The following is a 25,913-nucleotide window of genomic DNA, read 5'->3' as shown; positions in this document are numbered from 1 at the left end:
GGCCACAAATGTAAAGAGTTTATAAAAGAGTGATGAGCATTCGGTAGTATTACAGCTGGTTGCAAATGTGCTGTTAAAACTTCTTTTCAATAGAAAATGCCTTTTTTTGACCAAAGAGAATTTTTTTCTGAAACATTTCGACAAAAATATTTTTCAAAATAGTTGTTTCATTTCAGTGGGGAACAGACCACTTCTTGTTCTTTTTCTTTAAAAAAACCCCCAACACTTTTCATTGAAAAAAAGGGGACAAAAAGCAAAAAAGTGAGAGAAGGTGGGAAAATGCCCACTGATCTGACTTTTTTAAAAAAATCCCCTTTTTTCAAAGGGGAGGGAAGTGTGAGAAAGTGTTTTTTGACATTTTTCCTACTTCCGAAAAAAATGAAAAAATGGAAAATAAAAAAAAATATTAAAAACATTCCTTGAAAAACTCCCAAATATAATAGAAAAAAATTCTTTCAAATTTTTCAGTAAATATTTTGATTGTCTCTACTAATGTCTATTTATGATATTGCCATTTCCTGGGTGGAGCCTGAACGGCTCAACTGAGTGACACAGGCCCTATACAATAACAGAAAATCTTAGGCTTTATGTGTCTGCGTTTTTGGAGCAGGAGAATCTGAGTTCTATCTCTGCTCTCACCATGGATAGCCAAGTGGCTGTGGTTTGCAGCAACAACACCAGGGAAGGTATTAGATGGCTGTAGGTTTGCTATAATAGTGTTGCAAAATTAGGCTGAGACAGATATGCAATTTCCTGCAATATCTTTGGGAGATCTCACTGTACTAAGTTTATGTATCATTGTGAGCCAGGGCTTGTATGTAATTCCATGGGCACAGGGGGCCACAGCTCCTCCAAGAACTAAGAACAATGTGGTAAATTTTCTCAGGTTGTAACACCTCCAGAGAAGTACCACCACTTGGAGAGGCTCGCATATACTAGTTCAGACTGGATTCTCCAGAGACCAACAGACAAAGACAGGCCTTTTGGATACATAACCTGAGTTTACACTGAGTTTACACAGGGCCTGAGTTTACACTGAGCCTGCTTTCTGATCCAGGAAATGGACAGGACCTTCTGTGCAAGGGTGGGGGCAGGGGTGGCAATACGTATTGGAAAGGGTTGAATGACTTTGGCCTACTAAGGTCCATAAGACTGATGGGTGACATCTGATAAGCTTTTAGCATGCACATAGCAACCTTTATGGTGTTTTATATATTTCCTCTGTAGTGCTTCCACCTTAAGAATAAATGTACTTGCTTAGAGCTGTGTAGTGACTTGCAACCTCTGCAGTTATGCCGTGCATAAGCCTTCAAAGAGAAAGCAAAGTGCAGACACTGCCAAGTTTAGACAGTCTAACTTGCTGGAATAACATAATGTGGGCAGGGGCCTGTGCAGCCTGGAAAACTCCAGTCAGGAGGGAGAGAGACACATGTCTCTACCCAAGAGAGGTGATGGTTGAGGAGCCAGGAGGCTAGATTGGGTGCCCTTGGTGGAGCACAAGGGAGAAATATGAACGCAGTTGCCCAGAAGTGTGACATATGTATATTACAATTGTTTTACATATTTTTTGGAAACATCCAAGATTGGCCACTGGCAGAGATTGGATATAAAACTATACAGACTACTGGTAGATAGATACAGGCTAGCTGAGGGCACTCACTTCACACAATTAACATTCCACTCTCTTACGGAATTTTTTGGTCCCAACGATCCCTCTCTCTCCCAGTGAAGGAAAAGTCCAAATATCCTCTCCCTGATTTGATCTCTGAGACACAGTTTCTCATGTCACAATCCTTTTACTCACTTTTAGAGCCGACTAATTGGATCTCACGGCCACAAAGAGTTAGTGATTGAATGTGCATTAGAACCCACGATCTGCCTGCCTTCTAATCTCAATCTAACAACCAGAGCATGACAGCTTGTCAGCTGTGTGAGAATGTAGTCATATTGCTTGTGGGAAAGGGAAGAAAATTCCCAGCAGAACTCCCATGCAACTTCTGACCCTCCATAAAGATTAGGCAATAGCATTTAAGATTTTCTACAGATTACCGTTATGTCATTCAATTGCTGGTTTTCTTCAACCAGGACATTGCTATTTTGTGTTTGAAAAATGATTAAATTTATTAAACATTTTTCAGAAGACCTCTTAGAAGTTTAATGAAATGGTACTATGTACTATGACCATTTCTATTCAAATTAAATTTTGAAAACCCTTTTAGCTCCTTGTTTGTTTTTATTACATGAACTAAAATGCGGGTCTCACTGAGGCTCACAATGTCCGTTTACACTCGCATGTACTCTTTTTTAAAAATGCTATGTTTGTGTTCATTCTAAGGAGATTCTCGAGCCAAATCATGCTTGCCTTATTCACACAAATAATTCCATTTGAAGTCAACAGCCCTACGTGTGTGAGTAAGACAGGCAGGATTTGGCCTGTTGTTAAACCGCCAGACTGAACCAACCTTGTTTTTTCTTACATTTTGTGAAGTCCGAGTAATTTTTTATTATCCCGATTCAGCAAGACACATGAGCACGTGCTTACGTCCCATTGACTTGAATGGGGACTCGGCATGTGCTTTGCTGAATAGTGAAGTACTTATGTGCAAGCAAATATGCGTGGCTGAATCAGGGACTCTGTGGGTTATTTTTAAAAAAAATTATATTTTAAAAGAATTAACAATGTCAGCAACCAAGCATTTGTGAATAATTCTACAGAAACAAATTAGTGTGCATATGCTGGAGGGAAAGAAATCTGTAAGGAGGCATTTCATTTTCAGTCCTGCTTGATTCTGTTATAAACAGTAATGAGTAGTAAGGTAGAGGGCTCACACTGTAGCTAAGGAACAACAAATCCTATGAAGTGAGACTGCAGAAGACATACTGTGATATTTGTGAGACTCCGTAGCTCTAATCCAACAAACAATTACACATGTGCTTAGCTTTACGCACATTGACATTTTTGATGAAAAATGGAAACAAGGTTTTAAAACATGTTTTGGTTTCCAGATCATCTCCATTTTGTATTTGGAATGTTGAATATGTGCAATGAGCTGTTCATGAATGTGATGGAGACCAACATTTATTTGCAGTATGTATTCAGTGGATACTTTTAATAGTAAATAAGGCCCTGGTCATGGAAACACTTATGCATACTTTAGGTTAACTTTCAGCAAGTGCATAAGAGTTTGCAGGATCAGAGTTTACGTACGTCTAATAAATTATTCTCTTTGAATTATTTAGTCTGGTCATAACTAAAAAGACCTCAATGATGCTGTTTTAATTTTGTGTTTAGCTAAAAGAAATGTAAGAAACTTTGGTGATCACTTTGGATGTTTTACTTTTTTTTTTCTCCCCCCCCCCCTTGTGTTTTGTCTCTAGTTTGCAACGGTCAGGCTGTTTGGAAGCAATGAAAGTCGCATTTTGTGGTAATGACAACGCTTCTGCCTATGACATCAGTGCTGGAGTCCTAAAAAATGTCTGCTTCGTGGATGCCCTCAACCTGGTTCCCCATGTCTTCCTGTTATTTATCACCTTTCCAATTTTGTTTATTGGTGAGTAATACAGCCATAGGCCCCCAATCCTGAAAACAATCATGCATATGCTTCAAGTCAAGCACGCATGCATGTTTGCAGAACTGGGGCCTTGTTATGTTATAGGACTGGTGCAATTCATTCAGCTTAAATATTTTGCATTACTTTAGGCATCATGAGGAAGAGACGGAATGGAGATCCTGTCAAGAGAGGGCATGTTGAAGAGGGGTTAATGCAGAGATGGGCCTGAACCAGAAGAGTTAATGTCAACCCTCTTTCATTTATGGGAATTTTGGGTACACGTTCTGAACTTTACAACATGAGCTTTAAAAAATGAAATCTAACCAGAAAATCAGATCCAAATTCTCTCAACCTTTGGAGAAGTTTGTCTCCAGGTTTGAACAGCTTGGGTCTGTCTCTATTTTTAGATTCTAAGAGTTAGGACATAAGGTCTGTCCTTGAACTTTGATGGAGTTTGGAGCTATTCCAAAATTTACATCTTGGGTCTGTCTGTATGATAGTTATGTGAAGCACTACAGAAAGGGTAATTCATTCTCATGCCAATGTTTGTAAACACGAATAAGAGATGATAAATCCATCCCTAGAACAATTTTGATAATGCAGTGGCCCTAATTTATATGTTCTTCTTGTACACAGAGTCATTAATAGCTTGATGAGCTTTATCCTTTTAGATTTTATATTTGTGGGTATATCTACACTATGGAATTAGGTTGAATTTATAGAAGTGGTTTTGGGTACATGTCATCAGTCACCCCTCCCTCCGAGAAGGCAACAGCAGACAATCGTCTCGTGCCTTTTTTCCGTGCGGACGCCATACTGCTTTCAGCAGACAGTGCAGTAGGACTGCTAACCGTCGTCATCGGACCACCGCTTCCACAGCAACTCTGCTCTCCTGGTGCCATGAATCCACCTTGCAGGTCCTCTATATGACAGTTGTCATCCACTGCTTCTGCTGCAACTCTTCTCTCCTGCTCTTGTCTCACCATTCCACGGCAAGCGTGCAGCCCACTCAGCTCACTGACACTGTTGTTGTGTCCTGGTGCTGCTGGCAGCAGATTCATAGATTCATAGATTCATAGATATTTAGGTCAGAAGGGACCATTATGATCATCTAGTCTGACCTCCTGCACAACACAGGCCACAGAATTTCACCCACCACTCCTGCAAAAAACCTATGTCTCCTATGTCTGTGCTATTGAAGTCCTCAAATCGTAGTTTAAAGACTTCAAGGAGCAGAGAATCCTCCAGCAAGTGACCCGTGCCCCATGCTACAGAGGAAGGCGAAAAACCTCCAGGGCCTCTTCCAATCTGCCCTGGAGGAAAATTCCTTCCCAACCCCAAATATGGTGATCAGCTAAACCCTGAGCATATGGGCAAGATTCATCAGCCAGATACTACAAAAAATTCTTTCCTGGGTAACTTGGATCTCACCCCATCTAATATCCCATCACAGGCCATTGGGCCTATTTACCATGAATATTTAATTACCAAAACCATGTTATCCCGTCATACCATCTCCTCTATAAACTTATCGAGTTTAATCTTAAAGCCAGATAGATCTTTTGCCCCCACTGCTTCCCTTGGAAGGCTATTCCAAAACTTCACTCCTCTGATGGTTAGAAACCTTCGTCTAATTTCTAGTCTAAATTTCCTGGTAGGCAGTTTTATATCCATTTGTTCTTGTGTCCACATTGGTACTGAGCTTAAATAATTCCTCTCCCTCTCCAGTATTTATCCCTCTGATATGTTTATAGAGAGCAATCATATCTCCCCTCAACCTTCTTTTAGTTAGGCTAAACAAGCCAAGCTCCTTGAGTCTCCTTTCATAAGACAAGTTTTCCATTCCTCGGATCATCCTAGTAGCCCTTCTCTGTACCTGTTCCAGTTTGAATTCATCCTTCTTAAACATGGGAAACCAGAACTGCACACAGTATTCCAGGTGAGGTCTCACCAGTGCCTTGTGTAACGGTACTAAAACCTCCTTATCCCTACTGGAAATACCTCTCCTGATGCATCCCAAGACCGTGTTAGCTTTTTTCACGGCCATATCACATTGGCAGCTCATAGTCATCCTATGATCAACCAATGCTCCAAGGTCCTTTTCCTGCTCCGTTACTTCTAATTGATGTGTCCCTAGCTTATAACTAAAATTCTTGTTATTAATCCCTAAATGCATGACCTTACACTTCTCACGATTAAATTTCATCCTATTACTATTACTCCAGTTTACAAGGTCATCCAGATCCTCCTGTAGGATATCCCTGTCCTTCTCTAAATTGGCAATACCTCCCAGCTTTGTATCATCCGCAAACTTTATTAGCACACTCCCACTTTTTGTGCCAAGGTCAGTCATAAAAAGACTAAATAAGATTGGTCCCAAAACCGATCCTTGAGGAACTCCACTGGTAACCTCCTTCCAGCCTGACAGTTCACCTTTCAGTAGCACCCGTTGTAGTCTCCCCTTTAACCAATTCCTTATCCACCTTTCAATTTTCCTATTGATCCCCATCTTATCCAATTTAACTAATAATTCCCCATGTGGCACGGTATCAAACGCCTTACTAAAATCTAGGTAAATTAGATCCACTGCGTTTCCTTTGTCTAAAAAATCTGTTACTTTCTCAAAGAAGGAGATCAGGTTTGTTTGGCACGATCTACCTTTTGTAAAACCATGTTGTATTTTGTCCCATTTACCATTGACTTCAATGTCCTTAATTACCTTCTCCTTCAAAATTTTTTCCAAGACCTTGCATACTACAGATGTCAAACTAACAGGCCTATAATTACCCGGATCACTTTTTTTCCCTTTCTTAAAAATAGGAACTGTGTTAGCAATTCTCCAATCATACGGTACAACCCCTGAGTTTACAGATTCATTAAAAATTCTTGCTAATGGGCTTGCAATTTCATGTGCCAATTCCTTTAATATTCTTGGATGAAGATTATCTGGGCCCCCCGATTTAGTCCCATTAAGCTGTTTGAGTTTCGCTTCTACCTCAAATATGGTAATGTCTACCTCCATATCCTCATTCCCATTTGTCATGCTACCATTATCCCTAAGATCCTCTTTAGTCTTATTAAAGACTGAGGCAAAGTATTTGTTTAGATATTGGGCCATGCCTAGATTATCCTTGACCTCCATTCCATCCTCAGTGTTTAGCGGTCCCACTTCTTCTTTCTTTGTTTTCTTCTTATTTATATGACTATAGAACCTTTTACTATTGGTTTTAATTCCCTTTGCAAGGTCCAACTCTACTTGACTTTTAGCCTGTCTCACTTTATCCCTACATGTTCTGACCTCAATAAGGTAGCTTTCCTTGCTGATCCCTCCCTTCTTCCGCTCCTTGTATGCTTTCTGGTGCAGTAGGTCTGCAAAACTGGTCATCCAACCACCTCTTCCGCTGCAACTCTGCTCTCCTGCTCTTGTGTTGATAGCCAGTTTTTCCATGTTGGCTGTCATGGGCTCCTGCTTGTTCCTCTGCAACTCTGCTCTCCTTCTTTCATGAATCCACCTTGCAGGTCCTCTCGTTGTTCTCTATAAATATCTATTCTCATGGCATCCATCGTCAGCCACCTCTTCCGCTGCAACTCTGCTCTCCTGCAGACGCCATACCATGGCAAGCATGGAGCCCGCTAAGATCACCACGGCAGTTATGAGCACTGTAAACACCTCGCGCATTATCCTGCAGTATGTTCAGAACCAGAACCTGCAAGGAGGCGATGGCAGCGCAGTGATGAGAGTGATGGGGACATGGACACAGACTTCTCTCAAAGTACGGGCCCCAGCAATTTGGACATTCTGGTGGCAATGGGGCAGGCTCATGCTATGGAAGGCCAATTCAGGACCCAGGAAACAAGCACAGACTGGTGGGACTGCGTAGTGTTGTAGGTCTGGGATGATTCGCACGCATAAGGGCACTTTCATGGAACTTTGTGACTTGCTTTCCCCTGCCCTGAAGCACAAGAATACCAAGATGAGAGCAGCTCTCACAGTTCACAAGTGAGTGGCAATAGCCCACTGGAAGCTTGCAATGCCAGACAGCTACTGGTCAGTCGGGAATCAATTTGGAGTGGGCAAATCTACTGTGGGGGCTGCTGTGATCCAAGTAGCCAACACAATCATTGAGCTGCTGCTATCAAGGGTAGTGACTCTGGGAAATGTGCAGGTCATAGTGAATGGTTTTGCTGTAATGGGATTCCCTAACTGTGGTGGGGCTATAGACGGAACCCATATCCCTATCTTGGGACCGGACCACCTTGGCAGCCAGTACATAAACTGAAAGGTGTACTTTTCAATGGTGCTGCAAGCACTGGCGGATCACAAGGGACGTTTCACCAACATCAATGTGGGATGGCTGGGAAAGGTACATGACGCTTGCATCTTCAGGAACTCTGGTCTGTCTGAACAGCTGCAGCAAGGGACTTACTTTCCAGACCAGAAAATAACTATTGGTGATGTTGAAATGCCTATAATCCTTGGGGACTCAGCCTACCCCTTAATGCCATGGCTCATGAAGCCGTACACTGGCACCCTGGACAGTAGTCAGGAGCTGTTCAACTACAGGCTGAGCAAGTGCAGAATGGTGGTAGAATGTGCATTTGGATATTTAAAAGTGCGCTCGCGCAGTTTACTACTCGGTTAGACCTCAGCGAAACCAATATTCCCATTGTTATTACTGCTTGCTGTGTGCTCCACAATATCTGTGAGAGTAAGGGGGAGACGTTTATGCCGGGGTGGGAGGTTGAGGCAAATCGCCTGGCCGCTGATTATGCTCAGCCAGACACCAGGGCGGTTAGAAGAGCACAGGAGGGCGCGGTACGCATCAGAGAAGCTTTGAAAACCAGTTTCATGACTGGTCAGGCTACGGTGTGACAGTTCTGTTTGTTTCTCCTTGATGAAACCCACCGCCCCTTGGTTCACTCTACTTCCCTGTAAGCCAACCAACCTCCCCCCTTTGCTCACCACTTGCAGAGGCAATAAAGTCATTGTTGTTTCAAATTCATGCGTTCTTTATTAATCTGTCACACAAATAGGGGATAACTGCCAAGATAGCCCGGGAGGGGTGCGGGAGGAGGGAAGCACCAGGAAGGGTGGTGGAGGAGGGGAGGAGGGAAGGAAAAGGCCACACTGCACTTCAAAACTTATTGAATGCCAGCCTTCTGTTGCTTGGGCAGTCCTCTGGGCTATGGTGGTTGGGTGCCCAGAGAGGGCCTCCCCCTCCCCCCACGTTCTTGGGCATCTGGGTGAGGAGGCTATGGAACTTGGGGAGGAGGGTGGGCGGTTACACAGGGGCTGCAGCGGTGGTCTATGCTCCTGCGGCCTTTCCTGCAGCTCAGCCATATGCCAGAGCATATCAGTGTGATCCTCCAGTAGCCTCAGCATTGCATCCTGCTTCCTCTCATCACGCTGCCACCGCCTCTCCTCTTGCTCACGCCACCTCTCCTCTCATGCGTCCCTCCTGTCCTCATGTTCATTTTGTGCTTTCCTGGACTCTGACATTGATTGCCTCCACGTATTTTGCTGAGCTCTTTAAGTGCGGGAGGACTGCATGAGCTCAGAGAACATTTCATCATGAGTGCATTTTTTTCACCTTCTTATCTGCGCTAGCCTCTGGAACGGTGATGTTAGGGGGAGCGTTGAAACATTTGCAGCTGTAGGAGGAAAAAAAAGGGAGAGTAGTATTTAAAAAGACACATTTTAGAGAACAATGGGTAGACTTTTTCATGGTGAACCAAGCTGTTAACATTACATAGTACATATGCTTTTGGTACAAGGTCGCATTTTGCGTCTTGTATTGAGGGCCTGCTGGTTTGGTGTGAGAGATCACACACATTCGGCTTGCAGGCAGCCATGGTCTTTTGGCTTCTTTAACCTTCGTAACATGTGGGAATGGTTTCAAACAGCAGCACCCTCATTTCCCATACCAAGCACCCATTGGGTTGGCCATTTAAAATGGGTTGGGCATTTAAAAGAGGGGCTGCGGTTTTCGGGTTAATGTGCAGCACAAACCCAACTAAGCCCCACCCTGCCCGCACACCCAATTCTCTGGAATGATGGCTTCACCTCTCCCCCCACCGCGTGGCTAACTGTGGGGAGGATTTCTTTTCAGCCACCCGCAAATAGCCCAGCAGGAATGGCCACCTCTGAACGTCCCCTTAATAAAATTCCCCTATTTCAACCAGGTGACCATGAATGATATCACTCTCCTGAGGCTAACACAGAGAGATAAAGAACGGATGTTGCTTGAATGCCAGCAAACACCGGGACCATACGCTGCCATGCTTTGTTCTGCAGTGATTCCAGACTACGTGCTCCTGGCCTGGCATGGTAAAGTGTCCTACCATGGAGGACGGAATAAGGCTGCCCTCCCCAGAAACCTTTTGCAAAGGCTTTGGGAGTACATCCAGGAGAGCTTCATTGAGATGTCCCTGGAGGATTTCTGCTCCATCCCCAGACACGTTAACAGACTTTTCCAGTAGCTGTACTGGCCGCGAATGCATCCCAAGTCTTCAGGGAAAATTAATCATTAAACACACTTGCTTTTAAACCATGTATTATATTTACAAAGATACACTCACCACAGGTGCCTTCTCCGCCTTCAAGGTCCAGGAGCCCGCCTTGGGAGGGTTGGGAGGGTATTGGATCCAGGGTGATAAACAGTTCCTGGCTGTCGGAGAGAAAGGTTTCGTCCTCCTCCTCATCATCATCTTCCTCATCCCCTAAATCCTCATCCCTGTTGTGTGAGACTCCCCCCTTGCAGGAGTCCACGTACAGGGGTGGGGCAGTGGTAGGGGCACCCCCTAGAATTGCATGCAGCTCATCATAAAAGCAGCATGTCTGGGGCTCTGACTGGAGCGGCCCTTTACCTCTTTGGTTTTCTGGTAGGCTTGCCTGAGCTCCTTAAGTTTCACGCAGCAGTGCTGCGGGTCCCTGTTATAGCCTCTGTCCTTCATGCCCTTGGAGATTTTTTCAAATATTTTGGCATTTCGTCTTTTGGAACGGAGTTCTGATAGCACGGATTTGTCTCCCCATACAACGATCAGATCCAGTACCTCCCGTTCGGTCCATGCTGGAGCTCTTTTGCGATTCTGGGACTCCGTGGTCACCTCTCCTGATGAGCTCTGCATGGTCACCTGTGCCATGCAGGCCAAACAGGAAATGAAATTCAAAAGTCCCCGGGGCTTTTTCTATCTACCTGGCTAGTGCATCTGAGTTGAGAGTGCTATTCAGAGCGGTCACAATGGAGCACTCTGGGATAGCTCCCAGAGTCCAATACCCGTCTAATTGGGTTCACACTACCCCAAATTCTACCCGGTGATGTTGATTTCAGTGCTAATCCCCTTGTCGGGGAGGAGTACAGAAATCGATTTTAAAAGCCCTTTAAGTCGACAAAAATGGCTTCGTCTTGTGGACGGGTGCAGGGTTTAATCGAGCTAACACCGCTAAATTTGACCTGAACTCATAGTGTAGACCAGGGCTATGTTTTTATACCACTGATGGTCATTAATGAGGCAAGTGAGATTGAAAAAAATTCTGCAGGGCTGTCAAACAATGATAATTTGCATGAAAGAAATACATTGCAGAACCCTTCATCATAAGATTGATAAGACTGGCTACATTCAAGCAAATTGTACTTTTTTCGTTTTATTTTTTGTATTACTATGAAGAACAGCAGTTTGATTGGTTTTCATATATTGTGAGGTTTGAAGAACACAAAATTGTGTTGTGATCCTGTCATAAGTTAAGGAGAGAGACCAGATCAAGAGGTAGAGGAGATTTTTTTCAAAAATATTTAGGCACTGAAGAAGATGGCATTGGAGTCTCAATGAATGATGCTTTTCCTTTTGAGTCAGCACTGAGTCAATGCTCCAGCTTGGTATTATAGGGCACAGTGCTGATGGATTTAACACTGCATGTATGTATGAGATATAAAAAGTGAGATCTTAACCACAATTTGGTCACTAAAGATTCCATGGTATGTTTCGTAAGTGGCAGGTTTTTAACTGAGATGTCCTGGCCAAATTCCAGCTCAGAATTACATTCTGTCTTCAATTCTTGTCCTAAAGAATTGTGTAGTGTTGTTGTGCTCTGTTAGGCCCCGTCACGGGGTTCTCTACTCTCTGCTGGTGGTGTCTCCTTGTGGCTACCTCTGGGGATCAGTGTTTGCCTGGTCTGGCACCCCCTTCCATCAGTTACTCATGCTGTGACCCCCATCTCTCTCTTCATGACTCAGGGTACTCCCTGTTTGTGACTTGGCCCTCCGGCCAGGTCACTAGATAGTCCTCCCCTTCTGAAGTAACAAAATCCCTCCAGACCAGCTGTCTGGTTGGCATCTCCAACAATCCTGTGCCTGGTAGGGGAACCCAGGCCCACCCTCTACACTGGGTTCCATCCCAGGGACCCTAGAATGAGCAGCCAAGGCGATTTAACCCCACAGTGTAGACCTGCCCTTAGTTCCACAGTTTCAATTTAGTTCTTATTTAATCAGAACCTGTTTGCTCATCTTTTGTTCTAACACACACAACTCCATGTTCCTCACCACTACAGAAACAATGCAGAGCTCCCTATACCTTCTGCAAACGATGTTCAACTTTTTTATATGTAATGGCCTTTGCACTGACACAGACTTCCAGAGACCCTGAATAACAAAAGGGAGTACAACCGTTCTTTTGATCCCATTCATTCCTTCTCAGGCCTGATAGGGTGACTGAAGATCATTCATTCTTTTAAATCGCTCTTTCTAAAAGCAGTTTCATTTAAAAGGGTCTTGCACAAAGTTATTAAAAGTGGATATTGGTGTGAAACAGAAAGCACTGTTTAACACTAATAATTCTCCACACTTCTATAGCATCTTCCATCTGAGGATCTCAAAGCACTTTACACACATAAAGAAGGTAAGCCTAAGAATGCCTCTGTCAGGTATATAAGCATCTCTAATTTACAGACGAAGGAAGTGAGGGACAAAGACTAGACTTTCCAGGTCTGAGCCCCCTCCGTTTGCAGAGAGGGGTGTATTTGCAATGGCAATAAAGCAGATGTGCAATATCAGATGAACTGCCTGCAGCATTTGTTCCTGACTGCCATGCCCTACTCAGGCATACACTATGTGCAGATTACATTCACTGTTACTTCATTGCAGTGGGCATGTGGATATCCTCACATTCAGACAGAGTGGCCTTCAGGATGGCCCAGCTTTCTCCTAGTCCAGTTCCCCCAGTCTGTGGACACTTCTGCTGGGGGATGAGACTGATCTGGAGCTGCTGAGAGCTCACTGAGGATATGATAATCCTCAGCAGGCCTGGATGAGGATAATAAGCTTTGTCTGACTAAGGTAATTATATCCTTCCCAGGTCTTGAGAGTGAGGGAAGGAGTGGGGGCGGGGGGGAGCAGGAGGGGAGAGATAATTCTATAGCATTTGGCGAATTTACTGAGTGTCTTCTTATTGTCCCATTGCTCTTGCCTTTCCTGCCACTCCCATTCTTTGATTAGTAGGAACAAGATGACATGGTCATTCAGGACTTATCAGTCTATTCATTGAATGAAAAAGATTTGGGGGTCATGGTGGATAATCAGCTGAACATGAGCTGTGCCCAAAAAAGCTAATGTGATCCTGGGATGCATAAATAGGTGAATTGTGAGTAATAGAGAGGTTATTTTACTTCTGAATTTGTCACTGAATAGCCACAAGAATGCCTTGTCATGATAGACTCAAGGAGCTCATCTATTTAGCTTAACAAAGAGAAGGTTAAGGGGTGACTTGATTACAGTCTATACATACCTACATGGGGCTCTTCAGTCCAACAGACAAACATATAACACAATCCAGTGGCTGGAAGTTGAAGCTAGACAAATTCAGACTGGAAATAAAGCATAAATTTTTGACTATGAGGGTAATTAACCATTGCAACAATTTACCAAAGGTCGTGGTGGATTCTCCTCACTGACAATTTTTTAAATCAAGAGTGGATGTTTTTCTATAAGATCTGCTCTAGGAATTATTTTGGGGAAGTTCTATGGTCTGTGTTAAACAAGAAGTAAGACTAGATGATCACAGTGGTCCTTCTGGCCTTAGAATCTATGACTCCATCTCAGTCTTCATGACATTCTGGAGTGCAATCCAGAGCAGTGAGGGACTGTGTCACCTCTGCTGTGCAGCCTGGTGTGCCTCACAATGCTTTGCTGCTGTAGCTCCTGACCTGGGCTCCTCACAAACAGCATGCAGGGCACAGCCTGAGTGTCTGTGTATAGCCACAGCCCTGGTCCAGCAACTCTGATCCCAACAGCCCATCAGCAACACACCAGCCACAGTCCGGCTTCCAGCAGCCTAGGTTATTACTTGCAGAGTGATCGCAACACACTCCCAAACCTGGATTTCCCCCCAGAAATGTGTGTTCTGCACTGTCCAGCCCTCTCCTGGACAGACCAGATATATTAGGTCCATTGCCCCTCTAAGAGGATCTATATACAACAGTTTGCTGCTATAAAAGGAGTTACCCACACAGTTCACTGCATTAGTTTTAATTAAAGAATAAAACAGGTTTATTTAATGACAAAGAGATAGATTTTTAATGTACAAGTATAAGGCATTACAGTCAGAAATGGTTACAAGAGAAATAAAGATAAAAAACCCTTTCTAAACTTAACAAACTAGGTTCAAGATGAAACTCTTACCACATGCTCCCAAAGTCTATAGGCTGTTTCTTCTGTGTTCTTAGGTGGAAAAGAGAGAGATGGATAGGCAAAGATAACGGGATGTTTTTGCCCCTCACTTTTATAGTTCAGTCCCCCCTTGAAATTGCATTTTCCCGAGGGTTACCGCTAGATAAAGTTCACGCCCACTGTGAGGATGAAGACAAAAAGTGTGTTGGTGAAAGACATTCCATGCTGTTGTTTGCTAAGATGCAGCTCTGTTTATTCCTGCCCCCTTCCTTGCCAAAGAATAGCCACTTTATAGGTGATTGCGCATCAGTTTTGATGGCACCTGGCTAGGGGCATCAGCTTGTCCTTTGTCTTTAAGAAACAGGTTTACCCAGTCCTGAGACTTGTCTAGTAAACACATTTGAGTCGTAATTTCAGCTTCTGTTTATGACTTTACATATAATTTTGCTACATATATTTCACCATTATATGATTGACCAGCAAGCTATTAGTTTTCACAAGATATATTCTGTACAAAGATTATTACAATGGTATGTGGGGAGTGTGAATACAAGGGTGCATTACGTCACAGCCTCCCAGTGCACTTTGGGGTACTGCCCACTCTGTTCCCCAAGGCATGGGGAGTAAGAGCCAGAACTCCTGAGTTCTACCACTGACTTACTGTGTGATCTTGTTTTCTTCTTTTAATTTTATTTTGCAGGCTGGGGTAGCCAAAGTTCGAAAGTCCAGATCCATCACAACACATGGCTGCATTTCCCTGGACACAATCTGCGGTGGATTCTGACATTCACCCTCCTGTTCGTACATGTCTGTGAAATAGCAGAGGGCATAGTTTCAGATGCGTAAGTTACTGTGGCTGCTTCAGAGTCTAGCTAGTTGCATTAATAGAGTGATAGGTCTGTTAATGAGGTGTAAAGAATTTTCCTAAAGAGAAGGGGCTCTGCTTAACAAGCTTCCCAATTTTTAAAGGCATAAAGGTGAGGCAGTTTTATTTAGCACTTTATTGTCCCCCTTTGACCTACTGTAGCATGAAAATGCTGACAATAGCTGAATGTATTGCACATGGATACAGAATCTTCTGTCTCTAAGGAAGTCATCACTGCGCTCTCAACTAGAGTAACAGAGCATTTCGAAGGGCTGTAGCAATGCTCTTTCTTCTCTTTTAGGCATCACCAGTGATTATGTCCCCTGTCCTTTTACAGTCTACTTTTTAGATTTATCCTAGATCATATATTCTAGAACCTTTGTACCTCTCTGACTAAGTGACTCACCAAGCGATGCACCGCTTTGTGGCTAGGTGCAGCATGGCACTGTTTATTCTCTTTCTAGTCCTGCCGACTGGCCGTCCAGGTCCACTGGTGGTCCCCTTCACCTGTGGCTTGGCCATCTGGCCAGCTCACGTTTAGTGTCACTCTTTCCAGGGTAAACGCGGGTTTTAACCCAATAGGCCCAGAACCTCAAATCAGGTCAAGGCACAACAGTCCTTCCAATCCCTTGTGTCTGGGATCTTCACACTCGTTTCCCTAATAGGGCTGTAAGGGAACTCAGTCCCTTCCCCTGCCATGGGTTCCAGCCCAGGGACCCTTGTAGCAAGCAGTTGAGATCTGTCTTGCCAGACCATTTTCTTCTTCCCTGTGCTACTTCCCACATTAGCCTGCCGTCTCTCTTGGGAGGGGTCTGCTTTGGGTCAAGGCCGTATTCCCAGTTCCCTCATGTAATGAAGGAAAGAACACTTAATTATCAGAAATAAAGACCAGCACCTGCCCTTCTGTCCTGCCAGAATCCTTCAGCCAGCCATCCTTCTGTTCTGTGCTCCCAGACACCTAAGTCAGCTGGTTCTCTGCTATGCTTCTCTCTGAAACCTGAGAGTGAGAGGTCGTTCCACCGCCCCAACTTTGGGGCCTCTGCACTGGGGGCTTCTCCCTTTTAAGGCTCCATCTCCAAGTCTGGCATGCTTCAGAGGTTCCTGTGAGGCGGAGCCACCTGAACCCACAGTTGCTCTTTAACTCTTTCTTGTCTAGCCAGAGGTTTTGTAGACCCCATCACACAAGCCATGCAGTTTTGACCCAGAAGAAATTATGATGATAACGATTGATTATTTACTGGAGCTGGTCAAAAACTAATACAAAACTTCATACCTTTTTTTTAAACTTTTCTACTTTTTTTAAAAAACACTCCATAGCTGGTCCAGCCCCCACAAAACCAAACAAACAAACAAAAAATCAGAAGAAAAATGATAACGTTCATCCAATTTTTTTAATTAAATTTTTTTTTCAACAAAAAGTTTCATTGAAAAATCGACATTCAAAAAATGTCATTGGCTGTTATGGAAGTTTGCATTACGTCCACCCATAGTGTCTCAGTGCTGTGGATAAAGGACTTCAATCAATCATGAACACTCAATTCATATGTACTCTTAAAAAAATGAAAGTGAAAAAAGACACCAAATCCAGTTGCATTTATACTGTATTTCTGGTTTCAGACAGATGAAATCTCGTCACTTGCATCTCTTCCTGCCAGCTATGATGGGATTTGTGGCTGCCACCACAGCTATTGTCTATTACCATAATATCGAAACGTCTAACTTTCCAAAGTTACTGCTGGGTAAGTTGCTTATCTTATTTTCGCTGTTTTCCAAAAAGCTGCTGGTTTGTTCCATAATTTTTCAAAACAAACTTTCTGACCCGGAGGAGGTTTATGAAACTCATGAAAAGCCAGGGAGAAATTTTCTGCTTACTTTTTTTCTCTCTGGGATACATTATTACACACTTGACTCGGTGTAATACTCGGTGGACTGGAGTATAATGGAAAATTGCCAACTCCTGTGATTTTATCATAAGTTTTACAATGCGGCTTTTTAACACTGCTTATGATTTCTGGGAAAAATTTGACTCATTCAAAATCGTCATTATCTCTCAATACTTTCAATAGGTCTCAGGCCACAGACTGCCCTCAGATAAGTTGACAGCCATTTCCCTGCATCCTTTGCAGGTGACAGTGAGGTTTCTCATAGTAAAGATGACTTCCATCTCCCATTGTTTCCAGCAGGACTGAAGTCAGGTTGCTCTCAAGGAATATGGCTGTCAACTATTTACCATGTTTGTCCCAGTCAGAAGACACTGAAAGAAACCTCACGGCCTGAGTCTCAGAGCCTAGGTCAACTGTGATACTCTTGTGATACTGGTGTAGTTAAAACGTACTTTCTTAAAATGATGTGGGTTGGTTGGTTTGTTTCACAGCTCTCTTTCTTTACTGGATAATGGCCTTTGTCACAAAAACCATCAAGCTGGTCAGATACTGCGAGGATGGTGTGCCGCTCTCTCAGCTGCGCTTCTGCATCACTGGAATTATGGTCATTCTCTATGGGCTGCTGATGGCTGTGGAGATCAATGTCATTCGAGTTAGGGTATGTGTCACTTTACTAGGCTTTGACAGGGCAGACATCAGTGGTATTTGGGGTAAACACAGGAATAGAAGTGACTCCTTCTCACATGCCCTGATTGCCAGCTTTAGCCTCCACTCCAGCTGAGCACATGTTTAACTTTAAGCATATTAGTAGTTCCACTGGAGTCAATGGGGCCGCTCACATGATTAAAATTAAACGTGTTTGCTAGATCAGGGCCTTAGTGTCAGGAAGGAATTGCCCTCTCACCCACTGTCATTGGGTAACACCTGGTGTTTTCTTCTCCTTCCTCTGCTTCATTGGTTAGGATTTAGGGGGCTAATTGTACTGGGAAGCCCATGAGTCCCCATTTATTGTTTTCACTCTTCTTTGTTTCTTCACATGTCCTTAGCCCATTGGGAAGGTAAGCTTGGCAATGCATTTAGACAGACAGGGTGGGTGAGGTAATATATTTTATTGGACCAACTTCTGTTGGTGGAAGAGACAAGCTTTTGAGCTTACGGAGAACTCCTCAGGTTAGAGTGAGTTTCCAGGGCAAAGGAAGCTGAGCTCTGTATTATGAAGGGAATGAGTAACTTCTCAAAATCCTCCTCTCCAGTTGAGTAATGGAGGCTTAGGGGTCCCTTCATGAATGCACTTATGGGGACAGGATTTTTCTACATTTTGCCCTCAAAGTGCAGGTGAGCTGGTCGAGGATGCACAATTAAAGAAAATTATCACATGGATATCTCTACTCCCCCCGACATACACTACAGCACTTTCTTGCAGCCCTGAAAGGTCCTGATATAGCCGTCTTTAAAACTGTGCCATTTTTGTAGATAGCAAAACTATTTGGTGTAATTACTTATTTTAATTTGTCTCTCTTTATGAGCTTCATACAGTCACACTCTATGTAAGTAAGGCACCTGGTGTCCCAAGTGGAGGAATACAAGAAATAGTTTTAAAAACTCACTAAAATATTCCTTAAGCTAGTTTGTCTGTAAGCTAGGTATAATGGTGTGGTGTAGTAAAAAGGTTGTATGGGCACTGATTTAGGATGGCTTGCATAGAGATTGGAAGCTCTTTGAGGCAGGAACTGTCTTTTACTATATCTCTGTACAGTGCCTAGAACAATGGGGCCCCAATTCTGAGTTGGGTCTTTGGGTGTTATGTTACTAAAATTCTAATACTTCTGGCCACGTGTGAGTAATTTGACCATCCCAAACTCATGCCCCTAAATGCTTTCCTCTCCACCCCACGATCCTGTATTCTTTAAGGCCACAGTTTTCAAACATATGTACCTAAAGTTAGGCACCTTAGTTTATATTTAGAAACCTAAATACGTGGCCTGGTTTTCAAAAATGCTAAGCTGTAATTTAAATTAGTGGGAACTGCTGAGTGTTCAGGCCACGGTGCCTAGGTGTCACTATTGATGTAGGTGTCAGTGTGTATATGAACTAGTACACTATATAAGTACTGATAGAAGCACACATGCTGTATAGAGCAGAGGTGGGCAAACTATGGCCTGCGGGCTACATCTGGCCCGTGGGACCCTCCTGCCTGGCCCCTGAGCTCCTGGCCTGGGAGGCTAGTCCCCGGCCCCTCCCCTGCTGCTCCCCCTCCCCCGCAGCCTTAGGACACTGTGCGGCCAGCGCAGTGCTCTGGGCGGCCGGGCAGCACAGTTGCAGAGCCGCGGCCTGACCCAGTGCTCTGGGCAGCACGGATGTAGCGCCGCCAGCCACCAGTGCTCCAGGCAGTGCGGTTAGGGGGCAGGGAGCGGGGGGTGGGGGGGGTTGGATAGCCGGCAGGGGAGTTGGGGGTGGTGGTCAGGGGGCAGGGGTGTGGATAGGGGGCGGGGCGGTCAGAGGGCGGGGAAAAGAGGGGTTGAATAGGGCCAGGGGTCCCGGGGGCAAGTCAGGAATGAGAGGGGGGGTTGGATGGGGCGGCAGGGGGCAGTCAGGGGTGGGGGGTCCGCGGGTGGTCAGGGGACAGGGAGCAAGGGGTGGTGGATGGGGTAGGCGTCCCGGGGGGGCCGTCAGGGGATGGGGGGGGTTGGATGGGGCAGGCGTCCCGGCGGGCTGTTGGGGTGAGAAGCAGGGGGGTGTCGGATAGGAGGCGGGGGCCGGGCCGCGCCTCGCTGTCTGGGGGGAGACAGCCTCCCCTAACCGGCCCTCCATACAATTTTGGAAACCCGATGCGGCCCTTAGGCCAAAAAGTTTGCCCGGCCCTGGTACAGAGATATAGAGATAAAATATATATTCTCTGTATTATGAAAGTATATGTGTTTATTCTTTTGAAAAATGTAATCCAGGCATAGTGTTTTTTTCCTAGACATTAAAATTAGAGATGGGTGTGAACCATACAGTTTAGGCCTGTATCTATATCCCAGCTTTCTCAAAATGTTGTCAGTTACTCTCAAGATTTGTCTACACAGAAAACTAGTGCACAGAAAGCCAGGGTGTGACTCTATAGCACACTAGCTAGCCTGCTGCTTGTGACCTTGCCGTGTGAACCCTGCTACTCACACAAAAAGTTCCACAGTGCACTTTGATTTATTCCTGTTTCAAACAAAAGTACATCAAAGCTCACTACGGAACCTGTAGTGTGCGGTAGGAGGGCTTACACTGTGAGTTAGTATGTGTCAGGCTAATGCTGCACAATCAGACCCTGGCATGTGGCACAAGTCACCCTATTCACAAACCTAAATCAGAGAGGAAATACCTCCAGCCATGGGAAAATTTCAAATGTGTGAATTTACTAGGGCTGTCAAGCGATTAAAAAAATTAATCGTGATTAATCACACAATTAAAAAAATTAATCGTGCGATTAATCACACTGTTAAACAATAGTAGAATACCATTTATTTAAATATTTTTGGATGTTTTCTATATTTTCAAATATATTGATTTCAGTTACAACACAGAATACAAAGTGTACAGTGCTCACTTTCTATTTATTTTTTATTACAAGTATTTGCACTGTAAAAAAACAAAGGAAATATTATTTTTCAAGTCACCTAATACAAGTACGTAATGCAATCTCTTTATCATGAAAGCTGAACTTACAAACTTAGACTTATGCACAAAAAAACCTGCATTCAAAAATAAAACAATGTAAAATTTTAGAGCCTGCAAGTCCACTCAGTCCTACTTCTTGTTCAGCCAGTCACTCAGACAAACAAGTTTACATTTATGGGAGATGCTGCTGCCTGCTTCTTGTTTACAATGTCACCTGAAAGTGAGACCAGACATTTTCATGGCACTGCTGTAGCCGGTGTCGCAAGATATTTACGTGCCAGGTACACTAAAGATTCAGATGTCCCTTCATGCTTCAACCACCATTCTAGGGGACAGGTGTCCATACTGATGATGCATTCTGACTGATAACAATCCAAAACAGTATGGACTGATGCATGTTCATTTTCATTATCTGAGTCAGATGCCACCAGAAGAAGGTTGATTTTCTTTTTTGGTGGTTTGGGTTCTGTAGTTTCCGCATTGGAGTGTTGCTCTTTTAAGACTTCTGAAAGCATGCTCCACACCTAGTGCCTCTCAGATTTTGGAACGCACTTCAGAGTCTTAAACCCTGGGTCAAGTGCTGTAGCTATCTTTAGAAATCTCACATTGGTACCTTCTTTGCGTTCTTTGAAATCTGCAGTGAAAGTGTTCTTAAAATGAGCAACATGTGCTGGTCATCATTCGAGAGTGCTATAACAATAAATATATGGCAAAATGCAGGTAAAACAGAGCAGGGGACATACAATTGTCCTCCAAGGAGTTCAGTCACAAATTTAATTAACACATTATTTTTTTAACAAGCATCATCAGCATGGAAGCATGTCCTCTGGAATGGTGGCTGAAGCATGAAGGGGCATACAATAACTGGTCACATAGCATAGCATAGGGGCATAGCATATCTGGCACGTAAATACCTTGCATTGCCAGCTACAAAAGAGCCATGCAAATGCCTGTTCTCACTTCTGGTGACATTGTAAATAAAAAGAGGGTAGCATTATCTCCAGTAAATGTAAATAAACTTGTTTGTCTTCCTGATTGGTTGAACAAAAAGTAGGATTGTAGACTCTGAAGTTTTACATTGTTTTGTTTTTGAGTGCAGTTATGTAACAAAACAAATCTACATTTGTAAATTTCACTTTCACAACAAAGAGATTGCACTACAGTACTTGAATGATGTGAATTGAAAAATACTATTTCTTTTGTTTACAAATATTTGCACTGTAAAAATGATAATCAAAAATAATGTACACTTTGATTTCAATTACAACACAGAATACAATATATATGAAAATTTGGAAAAACATCCAAAAATTTAACAAATATCAGTTGGTATTCTACTGTTTAACAGTGCAATTAAAACTGCAATTAATTGCAATTCATTTTTTTAATCGCGATTAATAACTTTAAGTTAATCGCATGAGTTAACTGTGATTAAGCAACAGCCCTGTAATTTACACAATATATTATTACTTTAACAAAAAATTCTGTGAAAGAAGATAATTGCTGAACATATTATGTTTTTTCCTCTGCAGAGGTATGTATTCTTCATGAACCCTCAGAAAGTAAAGCCTCCTGAAGACCTGCAGGATCTGGGTGTGAGATTTCTTCAGCCATTTGTCAATTTGCTCTCAAAGGCAACTTACTGGTGGATGAATACACTTATTATATCAGCTCACAAGAAACCGATTGACCTGAAGGCAATTGGCAAGCTGCCAATAGCAATGCGAGCACTTACTAACTATGTTTGTCTGAAAGAAGCATATGAAGAGCAAAAGGTAAGCAATGATATCCATGGTACTGTACAAACTTTATACTGTTAATGTGGTATCTTCACTTCTACAAGGAAACCCTGTTTTTAGGAATTTATGACTTAAAAGAATTTGTTCCAAGGTGAAACTTGGCTCATAATGTTTCAGTCCAAAGTACTGTTTTCTTTTAAAGTGAATTCTTGGCTCGGGATAGTTGCCAGATTGAAAGCTTTGGGAACTGAAGCCCTAATGCACAAATTACTTGCTAGTTTTCATTTTAGAAGTCAAAGCTTTCTTTAAGTCTTAAGGGCTCATGACAGTGTTTTAAATTAACAAACATCCTCTCCAGTTTCAACGGGAAACACTCTTCTTCACGTCTTCTGAACTTTTGTAGACTATTACTGTGCACTGTGAAATAGTTACTGTCCCTTTCATAGCATCATAGTATTTTGGACTGGAAGGGGCCTCGATAGGTCATCTAGTCCAGTCTCCTGCACTGAGGTAGGACTATGTATTAACCTTTCCATAGATATGAGCATAATTAGTGGATTCTTTACCTACTAAAGTATATGTATGTTATATAAACTGATTTCAGAAACTTTGGGCTAAATTCTGGCTTTTCCATTCAGAAATGCACTGAGAGGAAAGGACAGGGGATGTTTTGGACAGAAACTCTTTGCCCTAGCGTGGCCTGAGAGCAGCACTCCCAAAGCAGCCCCTAACCTTGCTCAGTCCAAGTTGCACATGCACCCTTCTGCTTGCTCCAATACCTAGTCATTTCTGCCCGCAGATGGGTATTTCCATGTGCAGAAAAGGTGATTGTGAGTCTCACCAGTTTGTACACACAGGTGCACACGTGCACATATACAAATGGGAGAACACACATTAAGAGCCACCTTGGAAAATTTGGTCCATAGAAATCATGTGTTGATCAGTGTTAATCACTTTCCTAAACACACAGTGTAAACTGGTTTGCATGCCGTGCAGCAGTTTAGAATGGAAATGCATGAACGAGTTGGATAGCAGCAGCAGAACAGTGCTCTTCCCTGTAGTAGAAATTGCCTTAAGAAAATATGGATATTTTCCCCACGGTCCTTATTTAGTACAATAGCTTGTGTTTAATATATTTGAGACTGCTTTTCTTTAGTAATCCGCATACCGTATCTGGTTTATAATGAGCCAGAGAGCCGAATTCTCTGCTTGTGCAAATGGATAGAACTGCACTGCATCAATGAATGCTGCCCATTTGTACCAGCTGAGAAAGTTGTCATTTAGTGCCAGACTCTATAATAGGCACAATTGTGCACATACATTTGTCTGTCTAGAAGAGTTGTGGCTTCCGTGGGCCCTATAATGTCTGGCTGTGACACTGCAGTACCTCAGTTTGCCTCTTGTGTTCTTTGGCCAAATCTGGCCTTAAAAGTGGCCTGACAATCCGGGCAAATCACCTTCAAGAGTATGACTGCTTCTGGGGCCAGTATCCTTGAACTAGTGCAACATTAACATAAACGCCACTAACTCTTCAGACCCCATTGGGTTCAGCTGGCCACCGTCTCCCTCACAGATGAGCCTGTGCTTTACTGAGATACTTTTGCAACTGTCCACAGGCTCCTGTGCCTCACTCCACCCCACTGACTCAGTCTGGCACAGTTGTCCACCTTCCTAGGGTTTCAGGTAGGCCTTTATTCCTCAGCGACTTCTGATCTTCCCTCAGTCTTCAGGCTCACCCGAGGAGCAGACTGGCTGCTTCTCTCCCCCTGCAGCCTTCTATCAGTAGGGCCAAATTAAGGCAGGGGCTTTAGGGTCTGCACCCCGAGGCCCTGGCTCAAGGGGGGCCCCGCAAAAATATATCATAGGCAGCGATCTCCAGGATACTCAGGCTACCTGCCCTGATCCCTCACCACTCCCAGAAACGTCTGGATGCTGGCACGTCTCTACGGCCCCTGGCGGGGGGAGCGGGAGGCGACTCCGTGCTCTGCCCCCACCCCCAGCACCATCCCTGCAGATACCATTGGCCAGGAACCGTCCAATGGGAGCTGTGGGGTTGGCACTTGCGGGGGTGAGCAGCGCATGGAGACATGCTGCCCCTCTTCCCTTGAGGGGCATGCAGAGACGTGCCAGCAGCTAGCCACTTCCGGGAGTGGCGTGGGGCTATGGCAGGCAGGCAGCCTGCCTGAGCCCAGCTGTGCTGCCGGCTGGGAGCCACCTCTGGTAAGTGCCTCGTGGCCGGAGCCTGCACTTCGCACCTCCTCCCTCACCCCAACCCCCTGCCCCAGTTCAGAACCCCATCCTGTACCCAAACTCCCTCCCAGACCCCGCACTCCCCCCTGCACCCCAACCCCCTGCCCCAGGTCAGAACCCCAGCCTACATCCAAACTCCCCCCCAGAGCCCACACCCCTTACCCTCTCCTGCACCCCAACACCCTGCACCAGCCCGGAGCCCCTTCCTGTACCAAACTCCCTCCCAGACCCCACACCCCTTTCTGCACCCCAAACCCCTGCCCCAGCTCCCTCCTGCACCAAACTCCCTCCCAGACTCCACAACCCTTCCTGCATCCCAATTCCCTGTCCCAGACCCCTCCTGCACCAAACTCCTTCCCAGGAAAAAGACTTGTGTACAGGGGCCCCACAAAATCTAATAGCCCCGGGCCCAGAGGAGAGTTAATCTGGCCCTGTCTGTCAGGCCCCTTTCCAGAGAGAGAACTCATTGCATCCTATCCCCTAGTCTGTTCCCCAACTGACCTGCTCTCTCCTCTTTTAAGTCGATATCCTGCCTTCCCCAGGTGCAATCAGTGAGGTTACTCTTGGGTTCCCTTAACCCTTCTGGTGCCTGTGTGGAATTTACACCCAGTCATAGGGTGCCGGACTAATGTATGCAGATACTTGATATGTGTTCACAAATAGGTATTTGGATGCCATGTAGCCAGTTAGATGCCTTATTGGTGATCTGCACAAGCATCAGATTCATGGCACACATTGAATATCTGTATTCATAAATTAAGTATGCACAAATATATGCATACAATTAAATGAGCTTGATTTTAAAAATTTGACCTGCTTCACTTAGCTTTTCCTCCTCTTGGTTTCAGAATTTGTTTAAAGTCTATATACTGCCTTAGATTCAACCACAGTCATGCTGCGTTTCCAAACCAGGCTGTGACTGGTGCTTCTACACCCTAAAACAAACTGATACTCCATAGATAACATTAAAGTAAACCAGATGGATATAATCTGAGAAATGGCTTACGATGATCCAGTGGTGCTTAGTGCAGTTTCACTTCCACAAAGGAAATGTTTTGCTTCTGTGCAGACTTGGTTTAGAAAACAGCAGCAGATTTAGGAAAATTCTTCAGGTTAAAATGTGCCATGACCTGTGATCTAAAAAAAAATATGTTATGTCATTGTTTATGCTGCCATTATATACTTTACTGGATGAAATTGGCTATTAATCTTTCCCAGGTGAGAAGAGCTCCTGAGATCTATTGGATTACGTTGAGCTGCCCCTTACTAAAACTGGTTTCAGAGTAGCAGCCGTGTTAGTCTGTATTCGCAAA

At 44.1% G+C, this 25,913-nt stretch overlaps 1 protein-coding gene across 10 annotated transcripts in view; it reads left to right on the top strand.

Moving 5' to 3' along the window:
• The window catches only part of ABCC9 (ATP binding cassette subfamily C member 9), a 129,419-nt gene that overhangs the window by 11,692 nt on the left and 91,814 nt on the right, over positions 1–25,913 (top strand). For 9 of the 10 annotated variants that reach the window (XM_075121710.1, XM_048826528.2, XM_075121693.1 and 6 more), the window contains 5 exons: positions 3,379–3,551; positions 14,913–15,054; positions 16,695–16,816; positions 17,452–17,618; positions 22,144–22,386. In XM_075121710.1, coding sequence (XP_074977811.1) covers positions 3,407–3,551; positions 14,913–15,054; positions 16,695–16,816; positions 17,452–17,618; positions 22,144–22,386 — 819 coding nt within the window. In that variant the 5' untranslated portion in view covers positions 3,379–3,406. Of the gene's footprint in view, positions 1–3,378; positions 3,552–14,912; positions 15,055–16,694; positions 16,817–17,451; positions 17,619–22,143; positions 22,387–25,913 lie in introns of those variants that run through there. The other variant, XM_075121712.1, reaches the window with a different exon arrangement.

Source organism: Caretta caretta, chromosome 1 (assembly GCF_965140235.1).
Source record: "Caretta caretta isolate rCarCar2 chromosome 1, rCarCar1.hap1, whole genome shotgun sequence".
NCBI classification, from domain to species: Eukaryota; Metazoa; Chordata; order Testudines; family Cheloniidae; genus Caretta; species Caretta caretta.
The sequence above is the reverse complement of the archived record's forward strand: the minus strand, read 5'-3'. Positions and strand labels throughout refer to the sequence as shown.